This window comes from Oryctolagus cuniculus, chromosome 3, assembly GCF_051225735.1.
Source record: "Oryctolagus cuniculus isolate XC-2025 breed Fujian yellow rabbit chromosome 3, ASM5122573v1, whole genome shotgun sequence".
Taxonomy (NCBI): Eukaryota; Metazoa; Chordata; class Mammalia; order Lagomorpha; family Leporidae; genus Oryctolagus; species Oryctolagus cuniculus.
This window is the reverse complement of record NC_142869.1, coordinates 27,897,792-27,924,153: the sequence shown is the minus strand read 5'-3', so window position 1 is coordinate 27,924,153 and position 26,362 is coordinate 27,897,792. Positions and strand designations below refer to the sequence as shown.

At 38.0% G+C, this 26,362-nt stretch overlaps 1 protein-coding gene across 4 annotated transcripts in view; it reads right to left on the bottom strand.

Annotated features, from left to right (window-relative positions):
- Positions 1-26,362, bottom strand: part of ERBB4 (erb-b2 receptor tyrosine kinase 4) — a 1,252,881-nt gene that overhangs the window by 314,679 nt on the left and 911,840 nt on the right. For all 4 annotated transcript variants that reach the window (XM_017343079.4, XM_008259104.5, XM_051849159.3 and 1 more), the window contains exon 13: positions 168-300. In XM_017343079.4, the coding sequence (XP_017198568.1) occupies positions 168-300 (133 nt within the window). The remainder of the gene's footprint in view (positions 1-167; positions 301-26,362) is intronic.

Here is a 26,362-nt window from a genome sequence, read left to right as displayed (position 1 = left end):
AAAACACACACACACACAAAAATTCTATTTGTTGCCTCCTTTATGTAATAATAGCTGTTAAAAAATCCTGGCCTACATAAACATTCTGAAAACTCACCATTTTTTATACTGTTAAAATCTGAACTGATCTGCTAAGAGGGTAAATATAACATTGTAAGATGCCTTACCCATCATAGAGGTTACAAGACTCAATGCAGATCCTTCCTCTGCTAAAGCGGCGGCATGACAGGCACTGGTCCGGCCCAGGTCCCCAGCAGCCATCATTTGAACACAGGTGGTTGCACACCATTCCTTCAGCAGCTACCAAATACACCAGAATCAGGGGGAAAAAAAAAGAAAACATTGTGTCAAAACTTTTAATCTTCCGGAGTAAAGCTATTTCTGAAGGAATTTGTTTGAAATATATCTGTATCAAAACAACTTTGTTTACCTACCCTGTCACTGTACCCCACTCTACCTCCAACTTTTTTCCTTATGGCAAGGTTCTAGTCATTTTGTTTACATGGTAATGCAACATTTTCCATAAGACTAAACAAAAGCTAATTGCTAATATGAAAACTATAAGGAGAAGTATTAGGTAATAGCTTTCCAAGGTAAGGGCCAAAGCGTTATGTTTTCCAAGACAACAGTTTGCTCCACTAACACATTACATTAGCTTCAATTCAATATGAGAGCTTCAAGTAGAAAAAGAATAAGATAAATATGTGTGTGTTTGTGTGTGTGTGTGTGTGTGTGTGTGAAAAGAGTAAAAGGATGAAAAAGAAGAGGGTTGGCAACTGGTATTGTGGCATAGCAGGTAAAGCTGCCACCTGAGTGCTGGCATCCCATGTAGGTCCCAGTCTACGTCCCAGCTGCCCCACTTCCAAGCCAGCTCCCTGTTAAAGGCGTGGGAAAATAAGTAGAAGATGATCCAAATACTTTCTTGGGCCCCTGACTCCATGTGGGAGAAAAGGATGGGGTTCCTGACTCCTGGGTTCAGCCTGTTCCTGACCTGGTGGTTGTGGTCATTAAGGAAGTGAAGCAGTGGATGGAAAACCTCTCTTTCCCCCCGTGATAATCTCTGTTGCCTCTGCCTTTCAAATAAAAATATAGATAAATCTTTAAAAAGAAAAAGAATATTTGGAAGTCAATAGAGGGCAGGGGAGGAGGTACAGAAATAAAGTACAACTGTTTTACAGATTTTCTACTTTAGTCTGACTAAGCCTACCTGGATATGGGTCAAGCTGGTACATGGAGGAAAAAGTTTTAAAAACATTATTCAAAAAGTTACAGTGGTTATTTAGAAAAAAGGTACAGATTAAAATAGTAAGCATGGTATTTAGTCTTATCTCTGTTTTTGTGCTGATGGGAGAAGTAACACAGAATTTGATGTTCATGTTTTAAAATTGGCACTTAAGGTTCATCATCTCACTCCATGATTATACTGCACAACATTTATATGCAAACAGGGCTCCCTGGTATATTATTATTTATATGTCTTAATACAACTGTGGTGTGAGGATACTAGATATTGAAAGAGAAGTTCTACAAAGACTTCAAATGTTATTCCAGCACCTGAAAAGTGATTTCAGGCATCTGAAACACAACGTATAATATGTTAAGAATTATCAAGATGAAAACATCAAAATCAGCTTTATTTCCTTGTTAGTTACCAACTGACCTACTCTGGTATGTGAGATTTTCTGGTAAGAGCATCTGTGGGTGGGGTGGGAGACCACTGGATGTGTTAGTGTAATATGAGCAGAGGATTCTATTTGTGACGTCTGTGAAAGTTAACTTTTCTCATGTGCTTGGGAGTGAATTGCCTGCATCTGCGATTCTGACTAGTTTTGCAACAGGGAAATAGACCTCCACATTCATATTTTCTTTGTCCTTTACCCTGGGGCTATAAGTAGGCTCCTCTGTCAAAATGTGTAAAATGTTTTCTCAAGGCAGACTCAGGCCTTTCAACAAATGCCTATGTAACTGAATAATCTCTCCCAGTGTTGCTAAGGAAGAGTGTGTGAAGCAGTTTTGTTGAGGTATACATGACATAAAATATACTGCTCAAATGTACAACCTGATACGTTTTGGCATATGCATGTAATCACAAGCCACATCCACAATCAAGATAATAAACATATCCATTACCTTCTGAAGATTCCTTAGGCACTTACATAAGCCTACTCTCCCACTCCACTCCCCTTAAACAACCATTGGTCTGTTTTCTATTACTCACTGTCTACTAGTTTGCATTCCCTAGAATTTTATATAACGCAATTGTACAGTGTGTGTTTTTTAATGGTTTCTTTCATTCAGCATACTTTTTGGAGCTTTATCCATGTGGCTCTGTGTACTAACTGTTCCTTCATTTTTATTGCTGTATATATATATATATATATATATACATATATATATATGATATTCCACATTTTTAATCCATTCATGTATTTATAGACATAAGATCGTTTCCCATTTTTGGCTATTCTAATTAATCTAACTTGAACATCTGTGAACAAGTCATTGTATAGACATACACTTTCATATCCCTTGGGTAAATAGATAGCAGTGGAATAGCTTGATAATATGGAAAGTATAGTGTTAACTTGATAAGAAATTATGAATGTGGTTTTCAAATTTTCACAATTTTACTTTTCCAGCAACAATGAACATAACTGGAGAGTTGCATTACACACCATTGCCAACACTTGATATGGTCAGTGGTTTAATTTAAGCGTTCCTAGTTGGTATGTGGTGGATCCTGATTATGGCTTTGATTTGTAATTCCCTAATCATTGAAGATGTTGTGAACATATTCTTGTGTGAATATTATTTTATATTTTAATTTTTAAATTTAAATTTTAATTAGTTTTTAACAGACTCAATGTGCTTTGTAAAAACAATTCTAAAAACACAATGATATTTCCTTCCTCCCTCACTCCCTTCTCCTCCCCCGTAACCATCCCTCCTTCCCCCGTTATTTTTAGGTTTTTGAGATAACATATTTTAAATTTACATTACAGTAAAAAGGTTTAATACTACACCAAATAAGAAGCTTAACAAGATAAAGCAAAAAAGACCTTTGTTAAGTGGGAATATAGACAATGGCTATAAACAATAATTGAATGGAAAAATGACCATTTCACCCATATTCAGTAAATTTTAAAGTAAATACAGATCATTAAAACTATATTTTCCTTTTGTTGAATACATATGCAGAAGTATAATTTCTGGGTCATTATGGTAATAGCATTTTATTATTATTCTTTTTTTTTTTTCAAGAAAAGTAACAAACTGTCCTCCTTTAGAATTCTTGTACCATTTTACATTCTGACCAACAACATTTAAGGTATTCCATCTCTCTATATGTTCTCCAGAATTTTATTTTCTCATTTCTTAAAAAATAAAAACTATCCATTCTGATAGTTGTAATGATATGTGTTTAATTATAATTTTTGTAAAATATCTAGTAACCTTGAGCATCTTTTAATGTGCCTGTTTATATTTTTTAAAGATTTATTTATTTATTTGAAAGTCAAGTTACATAGAGAGAGAAGGAGAGGCAGTGAGAGAAAGAGGTCTTCCATCCACTGGTTCACTCTCCAGATGGCTGAAATGGCCAGAGCTGCACTGGTCTGAAGCCAGGAGCCAGGAGCTTCTTCCTGGCCTCCCACGCGGGTGCCAAGGACTTGGGCCATCCTTTGTTGCTTTCCCAGGCCACAGCAGAGAGGTGGATTAGAAGTGGAGCAGCCGGGACTCAAACCGGCACCAATATGGGATGCCGGTACTTCAAGCGGTGGCTTTACCCACTACGCCACAGTGCCGACTCCGTCTCTTTATATTTGTATATCTTCTTCAGAGAAATGGTTCTGTCCGTCTTGATTAGATTGTTACTGAGTGCTTTGATCTCTTTATATATATTTCTTTTGACATCTATCATTTATGTACATACATATCTACCTATGTATATCTAATCTATGTGATTTTAATCTTTTTTCCAATTCTATAGCTTTGACTTTCTTTCTATTGTTAGGAAATTTTTAGAGCAAATATTTTTAACTTATATTAAGTCAAGTTTAACAGTTTTTTTCTCTTATAGATAATTCTTCTGTTATGAAATATGTTCCCTTTGCCAAGTCTTATATCCCAAATAATTGCACTTATTTTTTTTCTAAAACTTCTTTGGATTTGCATTTTACATTTAAGACCATTATCTGTTTTTACAGGTTTGTACAAGGTTTAAGATTGAGATTAGTGTTCACTTTTTGATCTACAGATATCCACTTGCTCCAGGATCATTCATTCTACACTTGATCTTAGCCAAAAGGCCAATAGGCATTGGACCGCTAATTCTTAATCTTTCCTTTAGGGAATTTCTTTTATACTTTTGTAAGAAATAATTTGGGTTCTCTATTCTGCTTACTTTACTCATTTATATGTTTATCACTGGACATCATGACACAGTCAATACTGTAGCAATGTAATAAATATCGAAATTAAGCACATTAATTCTTCATTTAATGCCTTTTATTTTGCAAACCTGTCTATCAATTTGGGCAGAATGGATAACTTCATGATTTTGAGTCTTCTATTTCATGAACATTGGAAGCTTCTATATACATCTAGATCTTTACATTCTTTCATCCATATTTTGTAATTTCCGTGATTATAAATTTTGTTACAGTTTTCATTTCTCTGTTCATATGTTAGTTTCTAGTGTTTAGATAAAATCAAATGTTATATTTTATCTTTTTTCCTATTATGTCTTAAATTCATTTATTTACTTTGTGTATTTTTCTACAATCATGTCATCTTCATATAGAGATAGTTTCATTCCTTCCTTTTAAATCTGTATGTCTTAAATCCTTTATTTACAATTTGCCTTTCCACCCTGCTGTACATTGTTTTTCTTTTACTTTAAGCATGGAATTATCTTTCAAAGAGGATTAAATAACAATGACAACATTCTATTTATTTATACATGGAGCTACTATTTCTCATGTTCTTTATTCTATGTATTGGTCCGTATTTCCTCTGGTATTATTTTCCTGTCTAAAATATTTCTTTTAATTCCTTGTTGAAATCTTATTTTTATTTGAGATATAGAAAGACAGGATAACTACTCTCCCTACCCCACCCCCTTCTAAAACATAGCATCCATCCAATGATTTGCTCCTCAAATACTTTCAATGGCTTGGACTGGACCAGGTTGATGCTAGGAATTGGGGAAACAATCCAGCTCTTCCACATGGGTGGCAGATATCCACTTACTTCAGTCACCCCTCTCTCTCTCAGGGTCTGTGTTAGCAGGAAGCTGGAACCAGGTGCTGGAGATGGGACCCATGCCCAGGTAGTCTGATGTAGAGGTAGGCATCTGAAATGTGTGGCCAAGTGCCCACCTACCTTTACCATTTCTTGTCATACAATTGCCTGTCTGTGCTGCTCTTTCCTCTGGTACGGCCTGTGACCTCTTGCTTCATTAAGCTCCCTGGACTCCCAGCTCTGCCTGCTCACCTGGATGCCTTGGGTGTTTCCCTGTGTTCCTCTCCACTGTATCAACAGCCTAAACTTTTTTTTTTTCTCAAGACAGATAGTCAGAGAAGGTATAAGGTTCACCACACTTATTTCCTTAGTCTCAGGACGTCATTCTTTCATGATCTATCGCCATTCTATTGCACACTGCTATTTCCTACATTTTGTTTTTTTAACTATTTCATGAATGAGAGCAAATCTGACCCTGTTCTATTTCAGACAATGTAGAAATTCTATAAATATTTTTAACAATCCAAACTGGGATTACTTGCTATTTCTTGTTTATAGGCAGAACGTTTTCATATAATATTTCTCTAAAATGCTTCAAAATCTCTGTTAACCATTCACTAAACTTTACTGAAAATTATAATTCCTCCTACTTTATTTAATTTTCTCACTTTATAGTGATTATTTCAATAAGATAAACATTTCTACTGTGAAGGAACAGAGACAGAATATTTTCCTGTGTAGTTAGATTATCCATGTTCTTATATATATTAATTATTTTATGCAATTCATGAAGTTTATCTTCATTGCTTAATTATGGTTTTCTCTTAAAGACTTATTAAAGTATAACATTATCACTATAGTTTCTTATAATATGGAGACTCTTCCCCTAAAAAGTTGAATGATCTGAGGAGTGAGCATTTAGCCTAGCATTTAAGACATCCACAACCCATGTCAAAGGATGTGGGTTTGATTGCTGGTTCCAGCTCCTAGTTGAGTTTCTTGCTAATGAAAATCCTAGGATCCAGGATTGCGGAAGATGGTGGAATAGGGAGGGAACACACCGAAGGTCCTGGAAGGGAAGGTTCAAAGAGGGGTGAGAATTTGTAGTTTTGAAGCCCTTCCCGAAACTGGGGAGACAAGGTGGACACACGAGGAGGACGCGAATGCCTGAGGCGCAGGACACCAGCAGGAGTGTGTACGCACCAGCACTGGAAGCTGAGGTGAGACAGGGCGCTCGCCCAGCACCACGGCAACAGCCGCCGCCGCCCCTCCCCCAACCCACCCTGGTAGGGACACTGAGACACACAGGACTGAGTGGCAGAGGAAATAGAAAATGGAACAGAGTGAGTGGCACCTGCAGAAAGAGTGTGGGATTCAGGGGTACTAATTGAGAGACTGAGTAAGCCAGTATCTCTTGGCGCCTCCTCGGAGCTGCAGTGGGCAGGAAGCAGCCATTTTGTCTGTTTACATTCAGGCCTAAAGGAGAACTGTCTTTGCCTCGACACTAACCTTCGGAGGCGGAGCCCAAATGTGGAGCAGAGCGACGACAGGACACTTCTTGCACAGGGGCAGGCATCAAGGGGGGGCAGCTCAAAGCCCTGATGCCTGTCTACTCAAGTTACAAGGAAAAAAATATTGAATAGCGCCTGCGGGGGGGAAAAAGGGCAGGATCCAGAGCTGCAGTAGGCAGAGAGCAGCCATCCTTTCTGTTTACGTTTGGGCTGTGTAGAGCAGCCTGCTTACACTGGATATTGGTACAGACTCACAGCAGCCTATAGCAGAGGGAAATCAACCTGAAAAATCACCCAGATGGAATGCCAAAAAAACAAAACAAAAACCCACAATAAGAATATGGAAGAACATATAAACTTGCCAATGGAGCAGGCTAAACCAACCATAACAGAGGCTGAAGAAGAAGAAGTTGAAACCATGCCAGAAAAAGAATTCAGAAAATTAATAATCAGAATACTTAGAAATAATGAAAAACAATGTCAAGAGTTGAATGAAAAACAAGCCCAAGGACTAGAGATCCTAAAGAGAAGCCAGAATGAAATACTAGAACTGAAAAACTCAATTGACCATATAAAAAACACCATGGAATCCCTCAGAAATCGAACAGATGAAATAGAAGACCAAATATCAGAATTTGAAGACAAACTTCCAGAAATAATAGTCAGCTCAAACACAGGAAAAAGAAATTAAAAAATTAAAAAATACGGTTGGAGACCTACAAGATTCAATCAAATGGTGTAATGTTTGGATAATAGGAGTCCCTGAGGGGGTGGAAAGAGAGAATGGATTGGAAGGTGTCTTCAATGAAATAATATCATAAAACTTCAAACAAAGGCAGCTGGATAACAACACACAAATACAACAGATAGCCAGGACTCCAAACAGAGTAGACCAGAAGAGAAATTCATCACAACACATTGTGGCAACACTCAGTTCAGTGACACACAATGAACAAATCCTAAAATGTGCCAGAGAAAAGCGACAAATCACATTCAGGGGTAAGTCAATCAGACTCACCCCAGACTTCTAATCACAAACACTACAGGCAAGGAGACAATAGCATGATATATTTCAAGTTTTAAAAGACAAACAATGCCAAACAATGCTAGAATACTATACCCTGCAAAGCTATCATTTATGAATGAAGGGGAAATAAAGATCTTCCACGACAAACAGAAACTGAAAGAATTTGTATCCATGCGTCCAACCCTACAACACTTGCTCAAAGAAGTGCTGCACACAGAAATACAAAAACAAGAACTTCACTACAAAAAAAGCGAATGTAGAGTAATCACAAAGTTCAAAATAAATAAACAGCTCGTTTCAAGAAACATGAATGGGAAAAGACAGTACTTAACAGTAATCACATTGAATGTGAATGGTCTTAATTCCACTACAAAGAGACATAGACTAGCTGATTGGATCAAGAAAGAGAATCCATCTATATGCTGCCTTCAGGAGACACACCTTATCAGCAAAGATGCACACAGACTGAAAGTGAAAGGATGGAAAAAGATATTCCAAGCTAACGGAAATCAAAAAAGAGCTTGTGTGGCCATCCTAATATCAGACAAAATAGACTTTAACATAAAAACTATTAAAAGAGACAGAGAAGGGCACTATATAATGATTAAAGGATCTATCCAACAGGAAGACATTACGATTATAAATGTATACGCACCTAATTACAGGGCACCTGGCTACCTGAAAGAATTACTAAAGGATTTAAAGGGAGATATGGACTCAAATACAATAGTAACAGGGGACTTCAACACCCCACTCTCACCAATGGACAGATCAACCAGACAGGAATTCAACAAGGAAACAACAGAGCTAATTGACACCATAGACCAAATAGACCTAACAGATATCTTCAGAACCTTCCTCCCCACAGACACAGAGTTCATGTATTTCTCCCCAGTACATGGAACATTCTCTAGGATTGACCATATGCTAGGCCATAAAAGGAGCCTCAACAAATTCAAAAAAATTGAAACTATACCATGCAGCTTCTCAGACCATAGCGCAGTGAAACTCAAAATCAACAACCCAAGAATCTCTACACCATATGCAAATATATGGAGAATGGACAACATGATCCTAAATGAACAGTGGGTCATTGAAGAAATTAAAAGAGAAATCAAAAGATTTCTAGAAACAAATGAAAATGATAACACAACCTATCAAAACCTGTGGGACACAGCAAAAGCAGTGCTAAGAGGAAAGTTTATAGCAATTAGTGCCTACATCAAGAAGCTGGAAAGGAACCAAACAAATGAACTCTCCATGCACCTCAAGGATTTAGAAAAACAGCAGCAAATCAAGCCCAAATCTAAGAGGAGGAAAGAAATACTAAAGATGAGAGAATAAATAAACAGAATTGAAACCAAAAAAAAAACAATACAAAAGATCAACAAAACCAGGAGCTGGTTCTTTGAAAAAAATAAACAAAATCAACACACCATTGGCCCAACTAACCAAAAAAAGGAGAGAGAAGACCCAAATCTGTAAAATCAAAGATAGTAATGGAAATGTAACAACAGACACAACAGAAATAAAGAGAATCATCAGAAACTACTACAAAGAGATGTATGCTAACAAATTGGGGAACTTGGAAGAAATGGATAGATTCCTGGACAAATGCAACCTTCCTAAACTGAGCCATGAAGAGATAGAAAATCTAAACAGACCCATAACCATGGAAGAAATTGAATCAGTAATAAACACACTACCAAAAAAGAAGCGCCCAGGACCGGATGGCTTCACTGCTGAATTTTACCAGACATTTAGAGAACAACTAACCCCAGTTCTTCTCAAATTATTCAAAACGATTGAAAGAGAGGGAATCCTTCCAAATTCTTTCTACGAAGCCACTATCACCTTAATTCCTAAGCCCAGAAAAGACACAACAGAGAAAGAAAACTACAGATCTATCTCCCTGATGAACATAGATGCAAAAATACTCAACAAAATTGTGGCAAACTGAATCCAACTACATATCAGAAAGATCATTCACCCGGACCAAGTGGGGTTTATCCCTGGTATGCAGGGATGGTTCAATATTCGAAAGTCAATCAACGTAATCCAGCACATTAACAAATTGAGAAACAAAAATCATATGGTTATCTCAATAGATGCAGAGAAAGCTTTTGACAAAATACAACACCCTTTCACAATGAAAACCCTAAGCAAATTGGGCTTAGAAGGAACATTCCTCAACACAATTAAGGCAGTGTATGATAAACCAAAGGCCAGCATCATATTGAATGGGGAAAAGTTGGAGGCATTTCCATTGAAAACTGGCACCAGACAGGGATGCCCACTCTCACCATTGCTATTCAATATAGTCCTAGAAGTGTTAGCCAGAGCCATCAGGCAAGAAAAAGAAATTAAAGGGATACAAATGGGAAAGGAGGAAGTTCAACTATCCCTATTTGCAGATGACATGATACTATATATAGGGGACCTGATAAACTCCTATAAGAGACTACTGGAACTCATAGAAGAGTTTGGTAAAGTAGCAGGATACAAAGTCAATACTCAGAAATCAACAGCCTTTGTATACATAGATAATGCCAGGGCTGAGGAAGAACTACTAAGATCAATGCCATTCACAATAGCCACAAAAACAATAAAGTACCTTGGAATAAATTTAACCAAGGAGGTCAAAGACCTCTATGATGAAAATTACAAAACACTAAAGAAAGAAATAGAAGACGACACAAAAAAATGGAAAAACCTGCCATGCTCATGGATTGGAATAATCAATATCATCAAAATGTCCATTTTTCCAAAAGCAATTTACAAGTTCAATGCAATACCAATCAAAATACCAAAGTCATTCTTCAAAGACCTAGAAAAAATAATGCTGAAATTCATATGGAGAAACAGGAGACCCAGAATAGCTAAAGCAATCCTTTACAATAAAAACAAGGCCGGAGGCATCACAATTCCAGACTTCAAGGCATACTACAGGGCAGTTATAATCAAAACAGCCTGGTACTGGTACAAAAACAGATGGATAGACCAATGGAACAGAATAGAAACACCGGAGATCAATCCAAACATCCATAACCAACTCATATTCGACAAAGGACCTAAAACCAACCCCTGGAACAAGGACAGCCTCTTCAACAAATGGTGCTGGGAAAACTGGATGTCCACATGTCACAGTATGAAGCAAGACCCCTACCTTACACCTTATACAAAAATCCACTCAACATGGATCAAAGAACTAGAGATGTGCCACGACACCATGAAACTAATTGAGAGCATAGGGGAAACCCTTCAAGATATCAGAATAGGCGAAGAATTCCTGGAGAAGATCCCACAGGCACGGGTAATCAAAGATAAAAGAAACAAATGGGATTACCTCAAATTGAAGAGTTTCTTAACAGCAAAGGAAACAGGATAGCGAAGAGGCAACCAACAGAATGGGAGACATTATTTGCAAACCACACAACAGATAAAGGATTAACAACTAGAATCTACACAATGATCAAAAAACAACCCAGAATCAAAACAAACAACCCAATAAAAAAATGGGCCAAGGACATTAACAGACATTTTTTTTTTGACAGAGTGGACAGAGAGAGAGAGAAACAGAGAGAAAGGTCTTCCTTTTGCCGTTGGTTCACCCTCCAATGGCCGCCGCGGCCGGCGCACTGCAGCCGGCGCACTGCGCTGAACCGATGGCAGGAGCCAGGTACTTATCCTGGTCTCCCATGGGGTGCAGGGCCCAGGCACGTGGGCCATCCTCCACTGCACTCCCTGGCCATAGCAGAGAGCTGGCCTGGAAGAGGGGCAACTGGGACAGAATCTGACGCCCGGCCTGGGACTAGAACCCGGTGTGCCGGCGCAGCAAGGCGGAGGATTAGCCTAGTGAGCCACAGCACTGGCCAACAGACCTTTTTCAAAAGAGGAAATCCAAATGGCCAACAGACACATGAAAAAATGCTCAGGATCCCTAGCCATCAGGGAAATGCAGATCAAAACCACAATGAGATTCCACCTCACTCCGGTTAGATTGGCTTACATACAGAAATTAACCAACAACAGATGCTGGCGAGGATGTGGAGAAAAAGGGACACTTATCCACTGTTGGTGGGAATGCAAACTGGTAAAGCCACTATGGAAGACAGTCTGGAGAATCCTCAGAAACCTGAATATAGCACTAACACAGGACCCAGCCATCCCACTCCTTGGAATATACCCAAATGGAATTAAATGGGAGAAAAAAAGCCATTTGCACATCAATATTTGTTGCAGCTCAGTTCACAATAGCTAAGACATGGAATCAACCTAAATGTCCATCAATGGATGACTGGATAAAGAAACTACGGGATATGTACTCTATGGAACACTATACAGCAGTAAAAAACAATGAAATCCAGGCATTTACAACAAAATGGAAGAAGCTGGAAAACATCATGTTGAGTGAAATAAGCCAGTCCAAAAGGGACAAATATCACATGTTCTCCCTGATCGATGGCAACTAAACGAGCACCTAAAATGATACCCATTGAAGTGAAATGGACACTATGAGAGACAATGACATGAGAAACCCTTGTCTAGACTGCTGAGGAACAACTTACTATTTTGTTCCTTTAGTATTTTTGTTGTTGTTGTTGCTCGGTTTGCTCTACACAAGACCACTGGTTGAACTCTGCAATCAATGCACAACCATTCTTAAGTGTTTAAAAATTAACAGAAAATTGATCTCTGTGAAACATAGGAGTGGGAATAAGAGAGAGAGGAGATATATAGGACGGCACATACTCGCTCAGACATACCTCCAATGGTGGAACTAGAAATGTGCCAGGGGATTTCAACTCAACCTTACCAAGGAGGCAGGTACCAATGCCAGCACACTTGGTAAAGTGATAAGTATAAATACACAATCGATCAAAAAGATAGGGTAAGTGTCGAAGAGATTACACAAATAAGACCAGTGTAAGCAAATAATGAAGGATAGAATCAAAAGGGAGAGAATGATCCTGCGGGGGAAGCAGGACACACAGCAGACTCATAGAATGGCAAACGCCCAAAACAGCACTCCTGCCTCAGAATCAACCCTTGGGACATTCAGATCTGACTAAAAGGTCCATGAGAGTCTCACAGGCATGGAAAGCCATGACACGGTGGCAAAAAACGATCTAAATGAAAGATCCTGGTGAACAAGACCCCAGCAGAAGGATCAGGCCATCAAGGAGAGAGGCGCCTTTCTCTGAAGGGAGGAAGGAACCTCCACTGTGATACAGCCTTGACTAAACAAATTCAGAGTTGGTGAACTCAAGGGGCTTCCATAGCCTAGACAGCTCATAGCAAGAGTCTCGGGTGATTGCTGACATCATAAATAAGAGTGCCAATTGTTAAATCAACAACGGGAGTCACTGGATTCATGCTCCCCATGTAGGATCTCTGTCCTTAATGTGTTTAACTATGAAACTCAAAAACAACACTACTAGTCGAACAATACCCTATACCTGGTTCGGTTGTGTGAGTGCAGCCTGTTGAAGTCCCTGCTTAGTATATACTAAGTTGATCTTCAGTATATGAAGGTAATTGAAAATGAAACGTGATGAAGGGTGGGATGGGAGAGGGGTTGAGAGAGGGGAGGACCACGGGAGGGAGGGAGGTTGGGAGGGGGAAGACACAACAATACAAAAGTTGCATTGTATATGCTACTTAAAACTATTGGTTGAACTCTGTAATTAACACACAATTACTCTTAGGTGTTTAATTAATGCTATAATTAGTACTCAAATAGTATTTTACACTTTGTGTTTCTGTGTGGGAGCAAAATGTGGAAATCTTTACTTAATATATGCTAAATTGATCTTCTGTATATAAAGATAATTGAAAGTTAATCTTGATGTGAAGGGAAGGGGAAAGGGAGTGGGAGAGGGGAGCATTGTGGGTGGGAGGGAAGTTATGGGGGGGAGGAAGCTATTGCAATCCATAAGCTGTACTTTGGAAATTTATGCTCATTAAATAAAAAAAAAAAATCCTAGGATCCAGTAGTGATGTCACAAGTAACTGGTTTCCTGCCAACCATGTTAGATACCTGAATTGTGTTCCAGTTCCCAGTTTTGGCCCTGGCCCAGCTTTGCCACTCTGAACATTTGAAGAGTGAATCAGAGGACAGGAGCCCCTGCCCACACCAATCCCATCTCTCAAATAATATTTTTTGAAGTTATAGTTACTTATTTGGAAGGCAGAGTTACAGAGAGGGAGTGTGTGTGTGGAGAGAGAGAGAGAGAGAGAGAGAGAGAGATCTTTCATCTTCTGGGTCACTCCCTAAATGGTCACAATGGCCAAGGCTGGGCCAGATCAAAGCCAGGAGCCAAGAGCTTCATCTGGGTCTCCCACGTGGCTGCAGATTCACAAGCACTTGGGCCTATTTCACTGCTTTTCCAGGCGCATTAGCATGGATGTGCGCTGGCAGTGGAGCAGTTGGGACACAAACGAATGCCCATATGGGATGTTGGGAATTACAGGTGGTGGCCTTACCTGTTATGTCACAGTGCTGGCCCCTCAAATAAATTTTTAAAAGTTGAATTACTTGATGCTATACTTGGAAATAGGTATTCAAAGTGAGATTATTCATAACATTAATTGTGAATCATTAGTAAGTGTTCTTTCTTTCTGATTTATTCATAAAACACTGAGAGAAGTTTCACTGCATCAGTAGAAATGGAATATTATCACAGAGCTTATATCTTTGATTCCTTAGATGTATAAATGATTTCCCAGTAACTTATAAAGATGTAAAGAATAAGATAGTTTAATAAAGCTAAGCAGGGGTCAGTGTTGTGTCATAAAGGGTAAAGCCACCACCTGTGATGCCAACCTCCCATATGGGCACCGATTCATGTTCTGGTTGTTCCACTTCTGATCCTGCTCCCTGCTAATGTGCTTAGGAAAACAGCGGAGGATGGTCCAAGTGCCTGGGACCCTACCACCCATGCTTCTGGCTCCTGGCTTCAGATCGGCCCAGCTCCAGCCATTGTGGTCATTTGGGGAGTGAACCAGTGGATAGAAGAACTTTCTCTCATTGACTCTCCATCTCTCTGTGTAATTCTGCCTTTCAAATAAATAAATAAATCTTTTAAAAAGCTAAGTAAATACAAATTAGTAAACTTAATTTTATACAATAGATGAAGAATTAGAAAGTAGCAAAGATCCATTTCTGATAGGTTTCCCTGTTTGCTGGCATACAAGTCCTTGTAGTAATTTCTGATGATTCTTTTTATTTCTGTGGTGTCTGCTGTTACGTTTCCTATTTCATCTCTGATTTGATTGATTTGGGTCTTTTCTCTTCTTTTTTTAGTTAGTTGGGGCAATGGGGTGTCAATTTTGTTTATTTTTTCAAAAAACCAGCTCTTCGTTTGGCTGATTTTTTGTAATTTTTTTTTATTCAATCCTATTGATTTCTTCTCTGATTTTAATTATTTCTCTTCTCCTACTAGATTTGGGTCTGGTCTGCTGCAGTTTTTCTAGATCCTTGAGGTAAATTGAAAGCTCATCTATTTGGTGCCTTTCCAATTTCTTGATGTAGGCACCTATTGATATAAACTTTCCTCTTAACACTGCTTTTGCTGCGTCCCATAAGTTTTGGTATGTTGTGCTGTTATCCTCATTTACTTCTATAAAATTTTTGATTTCTCTTTTAATTTCTTCTATGCCCCATTGTTCATTCAGGAGCATGTTGTTCAATCTCCATGTGTTTGCATATGCTCTAGGGATTCCTGAGTTGCTAATTTCCAACTTCATTTTTTTATGATCTGAGAAGCTGCATGGTATGATTCTAATTCTTTTGAATTTGCTGAGACTTGCTTTATGGTCTAGTATGTGGTCAATCCTAGAGAAGGTTCCATGTACTGCTGAGAAGAATGTAAATGCTTTATGTGTAGGATTGAAAGTTCTGTAGATATTTGTTAGATCCATTTGGGCTATAGTGTTGTTTAAATCTACTGTCTACTTGTTGATCTTCTGTCCTGTTGATCTGTCTATTTCTGAGAGTGGAGTATTGAAGTCCCCCAGTACTATTGTATTGGGATCTAAGTCTCCCTTTAAGTCCCTTAACAAATCTTTTAAATAAACCGGTGCCCTGTAATTAGGTGCATATACATTGATAATTGTTATATCTTCCTGTTGAATTGATCCCTTAATCATTATATAGTGTCCCTCTTTGTCTCTCTTAACAGTTTTTGTGGTAAAGTTTATGTTGTCCAATATTAAGATGGCTACGCCCGCTCTTTTTTCATTTCTGTTGGCATGGTATATCTTTTTCCAGCCTTTCACTTTCAGTCTGTATGCATCTTTGTTGGACAGATATGTTTCTTGTAAGCAGCAAATAGATGGGTTTTGTTCCTTAACCCAATCAGCCAATCTGTGTCTTTTAACTGGATAGTTCAGGCCATTAATGTTCAATGTGACTAATGATAAGTGGTAACTTTGCCCTGCCATTTGCCAAAGATATTTTCTAATATATGCTTTGAATTCCCTGTGATCTTTTGCTGTGAGGTTTCCTTCCTTTACCTTCTTTCATATTGATGACCGTGTTTCTGTGTGCAACACATCTTTAAGCATCTTTTGCAGGGCTGGACGAGTGGCGACAAATTCTTTCATTTCTGTTTGCTATGAAAAGTCTTTATTTGACCTTCATTCACAAATGAGAGCTTTGCAGGATATAATATTCTGGGCTGGCAGTTTTTCTCTCTTAGTACCTGGGTTATATCTCGCCATTCCCTCCTAGCTTGTAGGGTTTCTGATGAGAAGTCTGCTGTGAGTCTAATTGGAGATCCTCTGAGAGTAATCTGACGTTTCTCTCTTGCACATTTTAGGATCTTTTCTTTATGTTTCACTGTGGAGAGTTTAATTACAACGTGTCGTGGTGAGGATCTCTTTTGGTCGTGTTTATTAGGGGTTCTATGAGCTTCCTGTACTAGGATTTCTCTGTCCTTCTCCAAACCTGGGAAATTTTCTGCTAATATCTCACTAAAAAGGCCTTCTAATCCTTTCTCCCTCTCCATGCCTTCAGGAACTCCTAGAACCTGAATGTTGGTTTTTTTAATAGTATCCTGAAGATTCCCAACAATATGTTTTAGATTTCTAATTTCCTCTTCTTTTCTTTGGTCTGACTGTATCCTTTCCTGTTCTCTGTCTTCTAAGTCCGATATTCTCTCTTCTGCTTCACCCATTCTGTTTGTAAGGCTCTCTAGTGTGTTTTCCATTTGATCTATTGAATTCTTCAGTTCATTATGATTTCTCGTCACTATCACAGTTTCCTGTTCTACTAGTTGTTTCATTTCATTTTGATTCCTCCTTAATATTTCATTTTCACGAGAGAGATGTTCTATCTTGTCCATTAAGGATTTCTGTAGTTCAAGAATTTGTTTTTGAGAACTTCTTAATGTTCTTATCAATTTTTTGAGATCTGCTTCTTGCATTTCTTCTATCATCATCTTCATAATCTTGAATTGGGGTGTCTTTTTCATTTGGGGGCATCATAGTGACTTCCTTGTTTTTATTACCTCGGTTTTTCCGTTTGTTATTTGGCATATTGGAGATACTTGGTTTCTTCACTGTGGTGCTTTTTCTTGTTATACTATGACTCTAGATTAAGTGGACTGTCTGTTTTTGATGGAGCCTTAGCAGCTTGAGATGGGTGTGGCCTGAGAGCCCTCTTTGGTGTGCCAGAGGTGACACTCCCAGGTTAGGCGTGGTAGATCTCTCTCTCTCTCTTTCTTTTTTTGATTCAAAAGGGAAGTAATTCTGCACAGCTGAACAAAGTTGGAGGTAGTTAGCAGGCAAATGATATACCCACAGGAGCCAGAGATCGGAAGCTCCCAAGGACCACACAGGGAATCTGTCTGCCCTCAGAGTGGGCTCAAATTCTCCTTCAGTCTCCCACTGGGTTGCCGAAGTTACGGAATTGTAGCATCTCTGGAAAGTGCTCACGTGAATTCCGTGAGTTCTCTCCCCCACCGTCTCTTTTTTCAGTCTCAGTTCAGTAGCACCACAATTTCACTAGGTCCTAATCTCCTGTTAATTCACCCCACCCAGAGTCAGGTTTTTCTGCTAGGCTCAGGGCCGGTGCAGACCTGAGGTCGCCCTGCTTATGACGTATATCCAAGATGGCGCCTGCTCTTTGTCTTGCTCGCCTTTGAGAGGTGAGCGGAGAGAGAGAAACCCGTGTCCGTATTGGTCACTTTTTTTCTCTCTCTCTCTCTTCTAGTTAGCCTGGTGAACTTTTCCCCCCGGGGTCGTTCCGTCTAGTCTCCTCTCTCCGCTTGCCTGCCGGAGTCTCGGGCTATTGAGGTTCGGCTCACCTTGCGTTCCAGCGCTGGTGTGTTGAGTCTGCCGCTGGTGTCCCGAACTGTGGGCTCCCACGCTCTCCACACAGGTCCACTGTGAATCACTACTTCCGGAAGAGTTTCTTCTGCTGTTTCTTCCCCTACTCTTCCTTGAACCTGCAGTATCTCCACTTTTATTAAACTATCTCTCCCCAGACTTTCGGTGTGCTAAAACTTTTAGCTATTAAGGTTGTTTATCAAGTGTTTCATTTTCTGAGTTATGCACATACACAATTATATAGGACAAACTTCATCATCACAGAAAATCTTGAAGGAAAGGAAATATCAAGTTACATTATCAGAACTTCTTTTAAAGACAAGTGGAGTGTATTTAAAATTATCCACCCTACAGTCATGAATCTCTGATGATTTATCTGTATCACCTTTGTATACTTCCTGAAAATACAATCCATGCTTTAAATTCTTTATCAAGTTCTGCCTAAGGCCCTCAAATACATTCTCAGTTTCCTTCTTAAAGATGTTGAAAAATCTACCTGCATTCCCTCATCACTGCCTATTTTATGAAATTCCATGAATTTTTGTTCCATTTATTTTACCAACTCACATTATTTTTTACAGGTTTTATATCCTTTTATTTCTTCTCTCTCCTCTCCTCTTCCTGGAAGGTGACAGAACATTACAGGATGTGGAAAGGTGAAATTGCTCTAATTTTTTTTTTTTTTGCTTTTTTGTTTAAGTTTTGTTGTTGCTTGGAAAGGAAGCTGTAGCTTCACCCAAGAACCTATCTTCTTTTCTACTACTTACTGCCGTTCTACATCTTTATTCATGTGTTCAATACCAGAGTAGTTTTGGGTCAGAGAAACAGTGCATACTGGAAGGAAGCAATAACAAACTAGGAACCATAATAATTACTTTCTTCTCATTCTTTCCAAAACACCAGATGATGGAACTGAAGGGCTACAGATCATTTTTTCCCAGACTGAAACCAAGGAAAGTATCTGCAGACAGCATAAAACAAAAGGCCAAGAAAGCTACTTCTTTGAAATTCTTAAGAGAACAGAAGTTTTCTATCAGCACCAAGAATTCAACAGCCCTCTGACCTCCTAGAGAGATAGACATGTGTGAGGCAGTAGATGCTCTGTTCAACGGCTTGCAGTTCAAAAGGCCATTATAAATGTTTCTAAAGAAACTTTAGCAAAGTAGTTATTAGGAAACCTTTAACTCCTTGTACTTTTTTCTGGAAGCTGTAAAATAGATTTTTCTTTATCTCATCTGAATTGTACCTGTCTGCTAAAAATTTGTAGAGATAATAATGTGTTTAATATTTTGACCTTTATAGATACTGTAGTTTCATTAAAATAGAGGCATGCTTAAAATAATGGATTCTGCAATATTGCTGCATATGTGAATGTAAATGGATTAATTCTAAAATAGTGAAATGGGGTACCTTTTCCAGGCACAAAAGCAGAAAATAGATCTATTTCATTTTAAAACAAAACGATCAATGATATTCATATTATTTGCCATATATGGAAGCATGAATTTTACTTTGAATGTATTTGGACAGGTAGCATCATTTTTAAGGATTAAAAATATTGCTTAATAATAATATAAGCTTTTTTGGTCATAGTTTCAAATCTTTTTAATAAGCCATGTAGCCTTATCTACATGTTCCTTGTTTGAAAAATTAATAATATTTACCTTTAAAGACTATGATGAAGACTAGATTTCATATTAGTAGAGTACTTTATAAAAAATTCAAATGGTCTAACATACATATAAGTAAGCATGCAAAATTGTAGTCAAAAGAAATGTGAAAACATGAAGGCATATTCATGTGTTTAAAAGCATTCGTTGAGAAACTGCTTCCTTATGATGGACATTGCTAAAAGCTGCAGTTATAAGAGAAATATGAACTAAAATACATATTCTTTTACTTCATGGAACTTAAAGACAGAGTAGATGAGATAAGAAAGATACATAGGAACAGTTAAACTGATCTTCTGTAAAAAAAAAAAAAGAAAAGAAAAAAAAGAAATTATCAATTCCCAACTTGACTCTCACTGGGATTAAACATGACAATAGGTCTGATCTGATTTCATCATCATTTAAAAAAATCATCTATTATTTTTCACTTTATGTTTCTGTGTGGGAGCAAACTGTTGAAATCCTTACTTAATGTATACTAAGCTGATCTTCTGTATATTAAGATAATCGAAAATGAATCTTGATGTGAATGGAAGGGGAGAGGGAGTAGGAAAGGGGAGGGTTGTGGGTGGGAGGGACGGTATGGGGGGGAAGCCATTGTAATCCATAAGTCGTACTTTGGAAATTTATATTCATTAAATAAAAGTTAAAAAAAAAAAGATGAAAGGGGTTGAAAGGTATTGGGAGTTACACTCTAACCAGAAAAAGCTAAGGGGTGAATGAGATTAACACTTTCAGTGAACAGGTGGGACAAGGGCATCATGGGAAAGCAGCACCCAGTAAACTAGCGAAGTAAACAGGTTCCAAGTTATAAAAGGCCTTGGTGACCATTTTCAGGATTTTGCATATTGTACAAAAAGTGGTAGAAAACTATTGAAAGGTTTTATGCACAATAGTTAAAAAGCTTGAATTTAGAAGTAGTCATTCCAATTGCTTTGATGGAATTGGTATGGAAACACGTATGAACATTTGGTGGCAAGGGAACAATAGCAATAACAGAAATAAGCATGTGAACCAGGCCGCTCAATTAAGAGTTCTTTCCACAACACCGATTCAGGAAGAGAGAAAGTTTGTGGTCTTAAATTTTATGCATATTCTTTAAGGATGCTCTTAATATATCCCTGCCAGAACCAATCAACTTTTATTACAAAGAATAATTTATCTAAGAAGAAAACAAAAGCAAGCAGTTAGAGGATTGAGCCAGGCTGATGTGGTTTATTCCCCTGGATCCAACTACACCTGAACAAATAGCCTTTGTACTTCTCATTTCTGACAACTGATATGCTCTTGTCTTGCTAAAAGCAACTTGAGTTGGATTTCTGTCACCAAAAGAACACTGAAGTATATTTTTATTGCTGCTGTAATAAATTTCCACACATTTATAGTTGCTTCAAAAACCTAAGTTTGGTCTCTCTATAGTTCTGGAGATTGGAAGTCCAAAATATGTGATAAAAAACTAAAATCAGAGTATCACCATGGATGACTCTAGAGGATCCATTTAAGAATATGCCCCTGGCCTCCATCAGCTTGTAGAGGCTGCTCCAGAATAACTTCGCTTACAGCCACAACACTCCAACTTCTGTATTCTTGGTCACTTCACCTTTTATTTATTGTAGTCAAAGTCCCTCTTTCTTCATCTTGTGAGGACACATGTGATTACATTGTGGCCTACCAAGACCCAGGATAATCATTGCATCTTAAGATCCACAAGAGCTGCTGCGTCTCTTTTTCCATATAAGGTAATATTTACAAGTTCTTAGGACTAGGATGTGGGAGAAGTGTATTATTCAGCCTACTGCAAGGACTAAATTCTGTTGCAATAAGCTCTATGGGTAGGGGAGTTTATATACATGAAAGCAAGAATGGCATTGTATGTATTCACCTGATATTATGTACCCATAAAATATTACAATGAATCAAAACCCTAAATTTGGGGAAGTAGGAGTGGAACAGTAAGTGCTGAGATATAGTCATCCGCACCATTAAATAGATGTTACCCATGCTCGCTCATCTTAAGGAGCCAGGCTGATCTCTTTCACCTGCATCAGACCTGGGCAAGAAATTCTCATAAGAGGAGGTGAGAAGTAGCAGTGAAAAACAGGGACAAAATTTTGAAAATACTTGAATAAGCAAATGCCAAGAATAGTGAGCACATAACATTTCTCAGAATAAACATTAACTATAATAAAGTAAAATAAATCCATGGTATTTTATTGAAATGTTAAAGAAAATAAAATTTAACAGCACAATATATATTGTATGATAATTACCCAATTAATGTGTAAACTATCATTAAATATTCCTTTCATTTTATTAAGTGTGCTGTTGTTAGTAAATGCAAAAAAAAAAAAAAAAGCACCTGCTATTATAGGATGCCTTTAAAGTTTACTCGTGAGCCTTATCTCCCAAAGCTATTATTAAATGTATGGGTTTATGTTACTCAACTGTGAATTTTCCTGCCATAAATTCTTTGTGAGGGAACAGATACTCACTGGAAGACATTAATGGCCAGGACCACATGTTTTCACATATATTTCAGACTATGGAATGATATGAAGATTAAAAGGGGATGGGACAGAGTAGAATTTCCCAGAGTTCCCCACAGATTTCTTTCTCAGAATGCTCTGGTCTGTATTAAGAATGCAGAATCCTGGTCTCACATCACACTATATGTGTTTATTTCATAGTGCTGGTAGAACAAAGTGCCATAAACCTGGTGGCTTTAAAACAACAGAAATCTATGTTCCCACAGCTCTTCAGGCCACAGTTGAGGTGTTGGCAGGCTAGTTCTTTCTCAAGGTCTCAGAATAGGAATCAGTTCCATGGCTCTCATGTAGCTATGGCTGGTTGCCAGCAATCCATGGTGTTCTTTAGCTTGTAGCTGCTTACATCAATCTCCATGTCTGTCATCACAGGGTCTGTCTTCCCTCTGAGTGTGGTTCTCATTTCTGTCTCAGTGTCCATTCCATTTTATAGGTCACAAATCACTGGATTAAACACCCTAATCTAGTATAACTTCTTAATTTTCATTTTAATTATGTTTCCATATACCCTCTTTCCAATAAGGTCACATTCACAAGCTCCAGGGCCTAGGCCTTTATCATTTGTTTCTGCGGGACACAAAACAACCGAAAATACTGTTTGAGCAACATCTGGAAAGTGCAGCTCAGATTTTTGTATTTTTCAAATTTAATCAATTTATTGGGGAGGAAGAGGAACAGAGGGAGTGAGAAATGAGAGTGAGAAAAAGAGAGAGTGAGAGAAAGAGGGGGAGAGTGAGCAAGTGAGTGGGTGAGCTTATCGCCTGGTTCACTTCCTAAATGCCCAAAAGCAATAGGGTTGTGTCTGGCTGAAACTGGAATCCAAGAACTCAGTTTAGTTCTTCCATGTGTCCCAGGAACCTAAATATCTGAGCCTTTGTCAGTGTGCCCATTAACAAGGAGCTGGGATCAAGAGCAGAGCCAGTACTGAAATCCAAACAATCCAATAAAGGATGAGTCCAAATGTTTTTCTGTTGCGTACTTTAAATAATTAAAAGTTTTAACCTTAAAATTTAACTCCACTGATCTATACACAAGTCAGGTTAAGATATTGCCATGCGTGCTAACAATGCAAGCCTTCAGTCATCCTTCACTTTATTGTGGAAACTCTTTCTGCCTTTAGCGTTTCTAGCCTAGATAATACAGCAGATAATGTTTTCCTGAAACTCATTGGGAACAGCAACCATTTACCTCCTTTTGGATAGGAACATAGACAGCATTTTGTAGCATTGTTAGTAACTAGACATTGTGCTGTTTCTAACACAACAAGGAAACATTATTTAGATTTTCTTTAGTATGTTGAATTATTAGTTCGGTGTAATTAAGATTTTTTTATCTTCTGATTACCTACAATATTACTGACTTCACTATAACCTGAGTTATATAATTTCAGGTTCATACTAAACTGTGGTTTAATAAACAGTGAGAAAGACTTCATTAGTTTTCCAGTGAAGATCCAAAGGATGATTCTTTTAATGTGGTAGGGGGCATTTTGTTTGTACATGCACAATTATCCAAGATAATACTGGCAGGGCTGGAGGTACAGAAATGAAAGGCAGAATATGAGACTGAAAGAAAGAGGAAAAATCTCATATTTGCTATATTTTCTTCAAACCAGTTAAACCTTAATTTTTAAATAAAGTTCACTTTTATAATACATATTAGAAATGATGTTGATGGTATCACTTGCACTTTTTATAGAATATCAATATTTCTTATAACATTATAGAAGTAAAAAGTTTAATATCTTATTTTTGTTACAGGAACCAGAGAAAAGTATAAAAAAGAAACATTAAGCACTCATTGCTCCATTCTCCATTGGCGTCCCCTACTCATCAACTCTTTGGATTAAATTCTAGAAACACAGTGACTTACTGTAATGTTGGATCATGATGTCATGCAGAGGGTTCAGTAATTAGTTGTTTTTTAATTTTTTTTATTTGACAGGTAGAGTTATAGACAGTGAGAGAGAGACAGAGAGAAAGGTCTTCCTTCAGTTGGTTCACTCCCTGAATGGATGCCACAGCTGGCGCTGCACCCATCTGAAGCCAGGAGCCAGGTGCTTCCTCCTGGTCTCTCATGCGGGTGCAGGGCCCAAGCACCTGGGCCATCCTCCACTGCCTTCCCGGACCACAGCAGAGAGCTGGACTGGAAGAGGAGCAACCAGGACTAGAACCCAGCGTCCATATGGGATGCCAGTGCCACAGGTGGAGGATTAACCAAGTGAGCCATGGCGCTGGCCCCTAGTAATTAGCTATTAACTACACTTGCACAGTGTTCTTTTTCTAGATTCATTTTCAATGAGACAAATTATTCTACTAGCAAACCTCAGGAATATAAAACTGTACTTAAGTACAATGAACCCTCTTAATTCTGCATTATGGGTTCAAAATCCACATATTCAATAATATATATATATGTATATGTGTATGTTTATATATATGTATATGTGTACATATATATTTATATTAGATGTGATACTGTACTTTTTATCATTATTCCATAAATAATATAACAACTATTTACATAATATTTACATTGCACAATATATTATAAGCAATCCAAACATGATTTATAAGCATATGAGAGGAAGCTCACAGGTTATATGCAAATACCCTGTATCCATTTAGTAGAGACCTGAACATCCTCCGATTTTGATACGTACAGGGGTTTTGGAACCAATTTCCTTGAATACCCAATGCTTATTGTATTCCTTTTACGTTTTTACGCACAATTTATATGTTTTCCATGATCAAATACTTGTCTATTGAAAGATTAATGTAAAAATTCATACTTTATGGATTTTTAAACCACTAGGTCTGTTACAAATCAGAAAACCTATTTTTAAAATACCTTAATTAGAAGAGAAAAGAAAAAAAATAGCATTTTAATGGATTCTCAAGAATAGACTTTACTCAATAAGATCTCAGGAGATCACTTTTAAATTCTTCAAGTCTAGCCTTCTTTTAATAACTATTCAATTTCTTCCCTGTTAACAACCGGTTGGTATGCTTCTTGCAAATTTCTAATTCACCAGTTTAATAAAATAGATATTTCTTCTGTTCCTAAAAGAAAGAACTCTGTATTTCCCTTTCCATTTTATGCTTCCCGATAGAGGATTTTCACTAAGGAAATGTTAAATACTATATCTTTTATACCAGATAATGTGTGCATAGGTGAGTTCATACTATATCATCTGCTTTTATTTGGAAAATAAACAATTGCTTGATAATACTACTAATAATAGCAAACACATGAGCCATGCATTCAATGAGATAAATATGTTATTAGTTCCATTTTACAAATGATAAAACTGAGGTATGGAGATGTTAATGGTTTTATCAAAGGTTAGATATTAGCTTTGCTAGAATTAAAACTCATCATCGTGGTACAGTGTGTTAAGCTGCTCTTGGGATGCCTGCATCCCATATAGGAATACCCGTTCCAGTCCCGGCTATTCTACTTCTAATCTAGCTCCCTGCTAAGATACCTGGCATGAAACAGATGATGGACCAATTTCTTGGGTCCATCACATCCATAGGGAAGGCTCTGATGAAGTTCCTGGCTTCTGGCTTCTAGCTTTTGCCTGCTCAGTCCTGGCTCTTATAACTATGTGGGAGTGAACCATCAGATGAAAGATATCTCTCTCTCTCTCTTCTTCTCTCCTTCTCACTTTGTCTCTTTGTCTTACAAAACAAACAGACACAAAAATACATTTAAAAATCCTGGCTATTGACCCTGAGTTTTGCCATGGTTGAAAGTTGTTTGTCCTTATCATTGTAACAATATTGAAAGGCAGTGGTACTTTAAGGAAAGTAATTGGGACATAACTGCCCCATGAAGATATTAATGCTGATCTCTTGGAGGGTGTAGCAAATTAGTTCCTGCAAGAGTAAGTTTTTATAAAAGAGTGACCTGCCTCCTGACTTCTGTTTCATGCTTCCTCTCTTGCCATGTGAGCGCCCTCTCAGGTACTCTTGCATGAGATACCATCTGTCAGACTGTGAAGAAGCCAGAAGGCCCTCAACAGAAGCTAAACAG